The 12069-nt window shown below is 46.6% G+C and overlaps 1 protein-coding gene across 1 annotated transcript in view; it reads right to left on the bottom strand.

Annotated features, from left to right (window-relative positions):
- mapk8ip3 (mitogen-activated protein kinase 8 interacting protein 3) overlaps positions 1 to 12069 on the bottom strand; it is a 212436-nt gene that overhangs the window by 79168 nt on the left and 121199 nt on the right. Inside the window, exons 13-14 of the mRNA XM_038820875.1 lie at positions 5956 to 6086; positions 1997 to 2053 (exon numbers count right to left, since the gene is read on the bottom strand). Coding sequence (XP_038676803.1) covers positions 1997 to 2053; positions 5956 to 6086 — 188 coding nt within the window. The remainder of the gene's footprint in view (positions 1 to 1996; positions 2054 to 5955; positions 6087 to 12069) is intronic.

Below are 12069 nucleotides of genomic sequence, written 5' to 3'. Positions count from 1 at the left end.
CCCAACGCGTGCCGCACATGCGCTGTGCCCAACGCGTGCCGCACATGCGCTGTGCCCAACGCGTGCCGCACATGCGCTGTGCCCAACGCGTGCCGCACATGCGCTGTGCCCAACGCGTGCCGCACATGCGCTGTGCCCAACGCGTGCCGCACATGCGCTGTGCCCAACGCGTGCCGCACATGCGCTGTGCCCAACGCGTGCCGCACATGCGCTGTGCCCAACGCATGCCGCACATGCGCTGTGCCCAACGCGTGCCGCACATGCGCTGTGCCCAACACGCGCCGCACATGCGCTGTGCCCAACACGCAGCGCACACGTGTTGTAACCAACGGGTGCCGCACATGCGCAGTTCCCAATGCGTGACACACATGCGTTGTTCCCAACGCGTGCCACACGTGCGCTGTTTCCAATGCGCGCCACACATGCGTAGTATATTCCGAAAAATTCTGAAATCCGATACACACTCAGCCCCAAGCATTTCGGCTAAGGGATGTTCAACCTGTAATAAAGCATCAAATATCCTAGGCTTTACTAATAGTAGAAGAGCACGGAGATTCTGTAGAACTTGTATGAGACACTAGTTCAGCCACAGCTGGAGCTGTGTGTCCAGTTCTGGGATCCACACTTCAGGAAGGATGTAAAGGCATTGGGGAGAGAGCAGAAAAAAGTCACGAGAATGTTTCCAGGGAGGAGGAACTTCAGTTATGAAGCTAGATTGAGAAGTTAGGACTGTTTTCCTTGGAGAAGACTTGGAGAAGAGACTAAGAGAAGACTTGATCGAGGGATTCAAAATCATGAGGGGTCTGTAGAAACTGTACCCACTCGTGAACGGATCAAGAACAAGAGGGCACAACTTGAAAGTAGTTTTACAAAAGAGAAGCAAAAGCGATAGGAGAAAAAAGTTTTCAAGCAGTGAGTGGTTAAAGTGTGGAATGCACTGCCTGAGATTGGAGTGGGAGGCAGGTTCAACTGAAGCATTCAAAATGGAATGTGACTGTTATCTGAAAAGAAAGAATGTGCAAGGTCATGGGGAGAAGGCAGGAAAATGGCACTAAGTGAATTGCTCATTCGGAGGGCTGGTGCAGACACTGGGCCGAATGGCTTCCACGCTGTAACAATTCTGTATCTCTTGTTTTAGTGATTTTTAAAGTTCATTCGTGGGACATGGGGGTCGCTGGCTGGGCCAGCATTTATTTCCCATCCCTAATGGCCCTTGAATTAAGCGGCTCGTTGGGCCATTTCAGAGGGCACTTCAGAGTCAACCACATTGCTGTGGGTCTAGAGTCACGTGTAGGCCAGCAACTCGACAATAGTTTCATGGTCATCATTAGACTTTTAATCCCAGATTTCTTGTGGAATTCAAGAGTCACCAAGTGCCATGCACATAAATGGGGCTTTTTTGTCCTCCACCCTACTAAGATCTCACCATTAAGATATATTGGCATTTGTTTTCCTTAGATCCGAAGTGTATGAAGTGACACTGTACTCTACCTCTGCCACTTCCCTCCTGCAAAGTGGGTCAAACTTCCTCTGGAGTTCCCCCAAGCACGAGCCCGGAATGGAGTCCACAACATCTCCAAACAGTGGGAGGAAAGGTCAGAAAGAAATCACCCAGCGTAGATGGATTAGCGGTTATTGGATAGGCACATGGAGCACACCAGAATGACAGGGAATGGGATAGCTTGATCTTGGTTTCGGACAAAGCTGGGCACAACATCGAGGGCCGAAGGGCCTGTTTGTACTGTACTGTTCTATGGTAGCTCTCTCTTTCCCGCAATCAACCAGAAAGATGACAGTGGCAGAGATCTTGGGGCAACCTGCCCACCTGCTAATTTGGTGACTGGGTGTCCCACACCAGCTGAAAAAAACTGATATTTTATACACCATGTAAACTATTACTCAAAAATACTTGATTCATAAAATTATTTAAGACGACTTGTACTTAAAATGATATTTTAGAAATCTAACAGCACTAATTGGATATTGAAGTACTTACAATTGCCAAATGCCCGACTTCTTCTTCTCCTGGATTGACGGATACTCTCGGGAAGCTCTAAGAAATATTAAAAATAAAACAGTAAACTTCACACTGTATACACGTAGTCCTATTTGGTCAGTTGACAGCTTGCTTAAGACCAAGGCTGCCTTTAAGTAGGATGGGACGTTACCGAGTAGGTGAAACCTGGTCCCCCAAATCCGCTGGTAATTAGTTTCAAACATTGGGTCCGGCGAAAACATTGCGGCATCAAGTTTAATTTCCAAGGCAGCTCAAACTACTGTGCCAAACCCAGCTGCCAAGTCAACCCCAGAAAGCCTGGCAGCCTGAAATGCCGGAGCCTTGTCAACCTATGGTGCCAGGTTAGCCGCTGAATTGCCAAATCACTGCTCCCCACCCACCCACCCAGATGATGCTGCAAGATCTATCTACCATGCCATCAAACTACACACTGCTGTTAAATACACTGGTAGCAATCTGCAGCTGTGCAGTATCAAACTACAGAATTTATAGACACAACAGCCCTGAACTCAGACCAACCACATGGTTGGGTTTTCTGCCACACTCCTCTGGCAGACAACCCTTTTATGTTCCTCGCTTCAGAGTCATTGGTCTCTTAACTTATGAAAGCTGAAATTGAAAAACCTGTGCGGAGGCTGTTCAGAAACTGACTCTCGGCAGCTCACCTCCAGTAATAAAATAGAGGCCCGACTATCGTTAAACAGAAACAAACCATGACGAGACAGGCAGAAGTGAGTAAGAAAAGTCACAGGTGATTGGAGACTCTTCAGGCCATCTTCCTTTAGGTACTTTAACTCATCCAGCATCACATTCAATGCTCCGAAAAGTCTCAGCTGATAAGATTCTTCCAAATATCATTTAGTACTGTGGAGAAATTTTTCCCGAATACCTGTGACAAGATTATTTCTTGCTAATTTATATCTGGTCCAACTTTCCTGGCTTGTTTTGAATATATATTCACGGTCTACCTTACATAAATGACTTAATGGTATCGTCAATGGCCGTCCTCCCTCCCTCCCTCCCCCACATCACCACTCTCTCCTTTGTAAACTGTGGGGGCTAAAGTTACCCAATCTTTCCTTCTGGTTCAAAAGCCTTTGCAGTTGGAATCTAGTCTTACTGCTTTCCTCTCCCTCCTCTCCAAAGACGGCCTATGCTTTTAGTATTGTGATTACTAGAAATTAACATCATTCCACAAATGTGATCTGACTGGAGCATTGCACAGCCCTAGTGGAGATTTGGACTGCATGATCCTGACGATATATCCCATTTTGGCTTTCTCATTCACTTGGCACTTTGCGCAGATCCCGGGATATGGGGAGAAGGCAGGAGAATGGGGATGAGAAAATTATCAGCCATGATTGATCGGAACAGACTCGATGGGCCGAGTGGCCTAATTCTGCTCCTATGGTCTTATATTGAAAAGTGGCTACGCCATTATGTTTGGCCCCTTTGTCAATTCAATGCATGATAGTTATTCATTATAATCAATATTTAATACCTTGCATTTACCAATGTTTAATATTTTTTATATAAAGTTAAATGTTTATTTTTGAAGTATTACTCAACCCCAATATATATTTGCAAAGTCACTCTAGTTAATCCCAGAGGCAGAATGAGATGGCATTCCTGGTGACTAGATGAGATATACATCCCCTCTATAAACACAGCTCCAATAAGCTAAATTAAAGGTTATTGACCTCAGAGAAAGGAGTTCAGGCCTGTGGTTGGCTGAGGCATCCCAGCAGCTTTAGAAACTGGTGCCAGCGGCTGGCCAAAGCGATGACTTGTGTCTACTGCCATTCTTGTGGCTGGCATCATGCTTGCCCCCCCTGGGCTAAACCACTGCACGTCGGAGGATGCGCCATGGTGGTGGACATGCAGCTGGAGGCCAAGGGTAGAGATGCCATGAAAGGCATTGAGTCCATGTCCATTTCCCACAGTGGCACCACCTGTAATGGTGGGTTGGGCAAAGCCAGCATTGCCCTGAATCTGCTTCACGGTCAGTTTATTCTGCTGACTTGTGTTGAAAAGGGCTGGATGTCAGGGCGGCATGTGGCGCAGTGGTTAGCAGTGGCACTGAGGACTCGGGTTTGAATCCCGGCTCTGGGTCACTGTCCGTGTGGAGTTTGCACATTCTCCCCGTGTCTGCGTGGGTTTCACCCCCACAACCCAAAGATGTGCAGGGTAGGTTTGGCCATGCTAAATTGCCCCTTTAATTGGAGAAAAAATAATTGGGTACTCTAAATTATTTTTTTTTAAAAGAAAAGGGTTGGATGGCGAATTTAAATAGAGACGTCCTAATGCGTGGAAGGGATTCTTCGCAATGTTGAATTTTTGCCATTATAGCTTCCAGTCTGTAAATCCTGATGTTCCCTCTTTCTACCTCTCTTGCTATTTTGGTAGTGGAACTCAATTTGACAATCCTACATTTTGTTTTGATATCCAGTTCATTAATATGAAATAATGGTGGTCCAGGGTCAATCAGTGGGATCATAAGAACATAAGAACTAGGAGTAGGAGTCGGCCATCTGGCCCCTCGAGCCTGCTCCGCCATTCAATGAGATCATGGCTGATCTTTTTGTGGACGCAACACCACTTACCCACCCGCTCACCGCAGCCTTTTATTCTTTTACTGTTCAAAAACATTTAATGAGATAGCCTCAACTGCTTCACCGAGCAGAGATTTCCGCAGATTCACCACTCTTTGGATGAAGAAGTTCCTCCTCAACTCAGTCCTAAATCTGCTCCCCCTTATTTTGAGGCTATGCCCCCTAGTTCTGCTTTCACCCGCCAGTGGAAACAACCTGCCCGCATCTATCCTATCTGTTCCTTTCATAATTATATATTTTTCTGTAAGATCCCACTCAATACTTTGCCCATACGGAGATTATTCCCTACAAAACTGTTCCATGCTTCCGATTAGCCATCTTTGCATCCAATCCTACATTCAACAATTAGTTGCATTAGTAATCTTTCATGTAAAAGGCACTCTGAAATTCTAAATAACTACAATAGTTCCACTATCTCTCTTTCTAGCTCTCTAAAGCATGCTTAAAGGAATCAAGGTTAATCAAATAAGAAGGCTTCTCACTTGCTCCCACGTTTATTGCCTATTAGTCTATCTTGGAATCTCTATTTAAATTATAAGTGTTTATCTTGGGTGTATATTCATCTTGCTTTATTCAAAATTGTGATTTTTAAAATGCTCAATTTCGCCCTAATTGGGGTATCCTTCCCTGGGGTCTCCTGGGTTCCCAACTTCTCCTGGGTTATTCCTTTGAAATTTTCCTTTTACAAATCGTGCAAGACTCTTGTGTTGGTCACTAAATCCAAAGGTTCCATTATGTTTATGTCGTGGTTGTCGATCTATTCTGGACTTTGATGTAAATTAACCGCAGGAGAATCCACTGCATATTGGGTCAAATGGAAGTATGTTTGATGGAAGATCTCCGATTATAACTTGTGTCTTTTTGTTTTTTGAACAAGACTCAAAAAAGGGATGAAAGAGTTCTAGGTCAGTAACGCTCACAACAAATAGCAGCTCGTTTCACATCACACGTAAATTTCTTCCTCATTGACATAATACTGGCCATCACTACAGACACTTCACACCACTGACAAAGGTCAATTTCACCCCCAACCCATTTATCAAGTTGTCACGTCATGCTATTCGCTTCAATATCTTGGGACTCAATCACCACTGGAAGACAGCTTGCGACATAACGGAACTGTCTAAACATCAACATCATCGATGCACTACGCAAACGTCCATTTTCCCGGGCTCAGACATGCTTTACACCATTTTTAAGCTTGACGGCGAAAAGGAAAAGAGACAGGACATGGTGCTGGGGCAGGGATGAAGATAAAGCCACCACACAGCGACTCGATACAACACATACTTCTCCCATCGATTAGATGGGGGTAGGCCTTCCCACCTGATCATCTCAGTCCACCTGACGGCCTCCTGCAGCTCCATCAACCTCTCCTTGTACTGGTTGCGCTCCATCAGCACCCGTGCCATCTCCACCCGGGTGAAGCGTCGCCTTTGTGCCACCTGTACGTCATCCTGTAGGTTATGGAAGCATTGCTTCACCAGAACAGATAAAAACCAGCACCCTTATATGCTTTATTACAGCGGTAAAGTGAATTTAACACACTCAACACAACATGCAGCATCCTCCTGTGGACGAGAATCTATTTCAGAAACATCAAGCAAAAATGAGTGCAGGAGGAAGCAGTGGAGCTGCTGAACATTCTTGGTCTTTGTTACCTTCCCCTCTTGTGCCACTGATAGGAACAAAAAGTGATCCCCAACCACACCTCTAGCCAGCTGCTTTTGCTTCAAACGTACATTAAAACAGCCAGAAGACATACGTCAGTTGCCGTGGTTGACTCATTTTCAATAGTCCCTCCTCCCTGTTGGGCCTTCCTTTGGCAACCGCACCCGAGGGAGCCCTGTTGTTTTCCTCCCCTTTTCATCACTCACATCGTCACAGTCTCACCTGCGGGCCCTTCCCTCAGGTACATTGGCAGAAAAACGGATCACTGTCTCTCTGCGATTTACACCCACAATGTCGCAGTGGCTGCCCACAGGTGCATCCAGACCCACCTGAAATGTATTCATTGCTATCGATACTTGGATAAGTAACTCGAGAGAGCGAGCACATTGTCAGACACGGGGGGCAAAGTGTGGGGAACAGCAGAATATGGAATAGGGATCTGAATAAAACATCAGCCATTTGCTTCATTCAATCGTGTGTGCACTATTTTAACAAAGACCACTCTACTGAAAATTAAGCCGCTAACTCTTCAGTCCAGCCTCTTGTCTTTAGTTTGCTGAAGCATCACAGAAACGTATTTGTTTGCGACACGGTCTCAAAGCTTCAAATTACCGATCCAAATTTTTGATATTTTATCATAGAATTTACAGTGCAGAAGGAGGCCATTCGGCCCATCGAGTCTGCACCGGCTCTTGGAAAGAGCACCCTACCCAAGGTCAACACCTCCACCTTATCCCCATAACCCAGTAACCCCACCCAACACTAAGGGCAATTTTGTACACTAAGGGCAATTTATCATGGCCAATCCACCCTAACCTGCACATCTTTGGACTGTGGGAGGAAACCGGAGCACCCGGAGGAAACCCACGCACACACGGGGAGGATGTGCAGACTCCACACAGACAGTGACCCAAGCCAGAATTAAACCTGGGACCCTGGAGCTGTGAAGCAATTGTGCTATCCACAATGCTACCGTGCTGTCCAATAATAATAACCTACTATTGTCACAAGTATGAAGTTACTGTGAAAAGCCCCTAGTCGCCACATTCCGACACCTGTTCGGGTAAGCTGGTACAGGAATTGAACCCGCGCTGCTGGCTTTATTCTGTATCACAAACCAGCTGTCTAGCCCACTGAGCTAAATGAGAAGCAATTAATAATACATGCAAGGCTCTGCGTTCCCCACTGCATTGTAATGTGGCTGAATCTAGACTGGCTGCATTACACCATTAAAGGAAACGAGTAATCCAATTTCAGAATTCCAATGAGAATGTGACGATGCATGATACAGGGAAATATTGCGGAAAGTTACCACTTTGGGTACAGGCCTAAGTCACAAGCAGGATTAGTGACAACACCCTAAACATTTATTCGTTCTTTCCTGGGACGTGGTTGCCATTGGCAACGGCTGGTGTTTATTGTCCATCTCCAGTTGCCCTGGGAAGGTGATGGTGAGATTTCTTTGTCAACTCCAACAATGCTGTAGAGTTTCTATGATACAACAGAATGGCTTGACAGGTCATCTAAGAGGACAGTTACGGGTCAACCTCATTGCCAAGAACTGGAGGCACATGTAGGCCAGACTGGGTGGGGATTATAGGTTCCCTTTCCTCAAAGCCATTAGGAAACAAACAGATGGAAAGACTGCCTCCCAAGACACTCACCACCCTGACTTGGAAACAGATGGGCCGCTCCTTCACTGTCATTGGGTCCAAATCCTGGAACTCCCTCCCTAACAGCACTGTGGGTATACCTACACCTCATAGACTGTAGTTACAGGGGCTGGTTTAGCTCACTGGGCTAAATCGCTGGCTTTTAAAGCAGACCAAGCAGGCCAGCAGCATGGTTCGATTCCCGTATCAGCCTCCCCGGACAGGCGCCGGAATGTGGCGACTAGGGGCTTTTCACAGTAACTTCATTGAAGCCTACTCGTGACAATAAGCAATTTTCATTTCAAGACGGCAGCTCACCACCGGCAATTAGGGATGGGCAATAAATGCTGACCTAACCAGAGATGTCCACATCCCACGAATGAATTTGTTTTAAAGTTAGGTTAGATTTTTAATGACAATTAAATTAATGACAATTTAATGAGAATTATTCCTGATACCAGCCTTTTACTTCATCGTTTTGTTTACTGAAGGCCAGATTCTCAAACAGCCATGGTGGGATTAGTCCAGGCTTCAGTAAAAAATAAACCCTGGACTACCACACAGAGTCTACATTGTGGAACATTTGGCTGAATGCCAAATTGTAGAGATAATTTTATTTATTTACCTTTCAAAGAGTAGATATAAATGGGAGCTATTCTTCACATTATCTCATTAAGGAATGAGATACAATGACAGTAAACTGAGTTAGAAAGCAACCGAGTGGCCCTGCTCCTTATTCAGACGCTCTTAACCAGATTTCTCCAGTAATCAGAATTTCCAACAGCGTGATTATTTTTCTTTTTAAAAGCCAGTCACTTTCAAAGTTCAGATCATACATTCCTTCCAAACAAAATAATAATAGTAACAATAGAAGTTGTTCTGTGGCTTTACATTGAAGTTATTTGTTTTGGTTATTGCGCCCGGGCAGAGATACACCGCTCGGGGCAACTGGCGGTGAAACTGGCGGCTTGATTTGTTTCAAAAGCCGCTCTGATGATCTTAGCGGCAGCCTATTTTTCAGCTGTCGTGTTGTTTACTGCGATGCCCCCGCTGTGCTGCGACCTTTCACTACCCAGTTGCTTCCCCTCAATGACAAGAGCAGCACCTTGCCTGAATATGTCCGGAATAACGGGACTCCCCGCTAACCGACATTTCTGATTAGCCGGCACCACCTGGGCATTCCGGATAACAAAAGATTTTACCGTTTGTGCAAATGTAGAATAAGCTATTTACAGGCAGTAAATTTCCTTGAATTGCCTGGGAAATGTCTGATGTATATATTTTCTTCAGCCAAAGTGTTTAAAGACTGACACCTTGTGGATGATTTTATCCCCTCTCGGAGCTGGGATGGTGAAGCCGGCGGGAGATAATGGAAGCCCCACCTGGTGCGTGGCAGTTCCCCAGTTCCATCCCAGCTGCGGCCTTTTAGTTCTGGGAGGTGGGATGGGATGGGGCAGGACTGTGGGCAGCACGGTAGCACGTAGCTGGTCGGGAGGCTTTAAGAACCCACTGAGGCCAATTAAAGGAAACAGAGTGGGGTCTTCACAATAGGCCCCCAGGTCCCTGCAGGCAGCAGGGATCAGTTTGGGTGCCTAGGGGCAGCCCTCAAGCGGCAGACTGGGGCAGGTTTACCATGTTCCGGGTAGAGGCCCTCTCTAACTGTTTGGATACAGGAGTAGCCAGAGGCTGCTCCGTAGAATGCCGGGAATTCAAACATGTACTAATTGCATAAGCCTATCCCAAGTAGATATCTAATGTGGCAGACTCAACTTTTTGGAATATATCAAAATGTTAATTAGTCTGAATAATCAAAATCTCTCTCTCTCTGCAGATCCTGCCAAACCTGCTGAGATTTTCCAGGATTTTGCTTTTATTATGGAAGTCACAGAATTCCTACAGTGCACAAGGATGCCATTCGGCCCATCGAGTCTGCACCGACCCTCAGCAAGAGCACCCTAACTAGGCCCACTATCCTGCCCTATCCCACCTAACCTGCACAACTAAGGGGCAATTGATCACGGCCAATCCACCTAACCTGCACATCATTGGACTGTGGGAGGAAACCGCAGCACCCGGAGGAAACCTATGCAGACACGGGAAGAACCTGCAAACCCCACGCAGACAGTGATCCGAGGTCGGAATTGAGCCCAGGTCTCCGATGCTGTGAGGCAGCATTGCCAGCCACCGTGCCACCGCAGACTAGCTGTTCTCCTGGTTACGGTTGAAAGTCCCTCTGGAGTTTGCCCCATATCCTACCTCGCTCAACTGAACTGACCCACAATGGCCAGACTCTGGCAGAATCACATTCTGGTGGTATGGCACCTCAGGTAGCCAGGAGATGGGAAGAGAATGTGAACTATCCTTTTCCCGTTCCTTCATGGGATGTGGGCATCGCTTCCAAAGCCAGCTTTTGTTGCCCATCCCTAAATGCCCTTGAACTGAGTGGCTTGTTAGGCTATTTCTGAGGACTGTTAGTACATCTTCCACATTGCTGCGGATCTGGAGTCACATGTAGGCCAGGATGGACATTAATGAACCAGATGGATTTTTACAACATTCAATGATAGTTAATGGTCACCATTACTTTTTTTTTCTTTTTTTAAAAATAAATTTAGATTACCCAATTAATTTTTTCCAATTAAGGGGCAATTTAGCATGGCCAATCCACCTACCCTGCACATCTTTGGGTTGTGGGGGTGAAACCCACGCACACACGGGGAGAATGTGTAAACTCCACATGGACAGTGACCCAGAGCCAGGATCGAACCTGGGACCTCGGCGCCGTGAGGCATCAGTGCTAGCCCTTGTGCTGTCTCTTGGTCACCATTACTGCGATGAGCTTTATATTCCAGATTTATTAATAGAATTTAAATTACACCAGCAGTCTGGATTACTAGTCCAGTGACATTACCACTGCGTCACTGTCTCCTCAGCAAAGTCTAGGCCCAGACCCTCCCTGCCTTATGGTTGAAGGAGAACACTGTCGTGACAAAGGGACTGAACAAAGACCCTACAACAAGGGACAGTATTACTGTACAGAGAAGAACCCCAATGGACTCCACTGCATCTGCAGCTCAATATTCAGATCCCGGATTCTCATTTTCATTGTTCTTCATGCAGCTGGAAGAACAGATAGGTCAACAAATCACAGGAAAATCTCACCACATAGTTTACATAGAACATGCAGTGCAGAAGGAGGCCACCCGGCCCATCGAGTCCGCACCGACCCACTCAAGCCCTCACCTCCACCCCATCCCCACAGTCCAATAACCCCCCCCCCCCAACCCCTACGGGCAATTTAGCATGGCCAACCCACCTAACCTTCTCATCTTTGGACTGTGGGAGGAAACCGCAGCACCCGGAGGAAACCCAGGCAGACACGGGGAGAACGTGCAGACTCCGCACAGACAGTGACCCAGCGGGGAATTGAACCTGGGATCCTGGCGCTGTGAAGCCACACTGCTATTCACTTGTGCTACCATGTTGCCCATATTACTATTTTGCTCAGATCTAGGCTGTGTTTGCTGTTTGGGTCAAATGCTTTATGATCTGTTTCTTTCTGATGCATCCCAGATCTTATCCTATATGAATTTATCTTGCTGTACAACTGGACTGGACTGGTAATCCAGAGACCCAGGGCAATGCGCTGGAGACTTGCGTTCTGCCCTGGTGGGGTCGGAAGCTGGCATTAAAAATCTAATGACGGCCATGAAACCATTGTCACAAAAACCCAACTGGTTCACTAATGTCCTTTAGAGAAGGAAATCTGCTGGGTGTGGCCTACGTGTGACTACAGGTCCACTGCAATGTGGGTAGCCTCGGAAATGGCTAAGCAAGACACTCAGTGGAAGGGCAACTAGGGCCGGGCAACAAATGCTATCCCCAACCCCTACAACCGATGAACAAATTTTAAAAAAGAAATTGAGATGTTGCAAGAGGTTCAAGAGTCGGGTAATTCTTGCACTGGGTTCCTCCTTCAGGTACCATGGCCATGTTGGTGATCATGGATTTCCATAATGTCACTTGGCAAGGTACTGTGATGGTTTGCTGTGGCCTTCTGCAGTATGGCCAATTAACAAACTCTCCCGCCATTACCACTTGCCATCAGGCATATGGG

Source organism: Scyliorhinus canicula, chromosome 15 (assembly GCF_902713615.1).
Source record: "Scyliorhinus canicula chromosome 15, sScyCan1.1, whole genome shotgun sequence".
Lineage (NCBI taxonomy): Eukaryota > Metazoa > Chordata > Chondrichthyes > Carcharhiniformes > Scyliorhinidae > Scyliorhinus > Scyliorhinus canicula.
The sequence above is the reverse complement of the archived record's forward strand: the minus strand, read 5'-3'. Positions and strand labels throughout refer to the sequence as shown.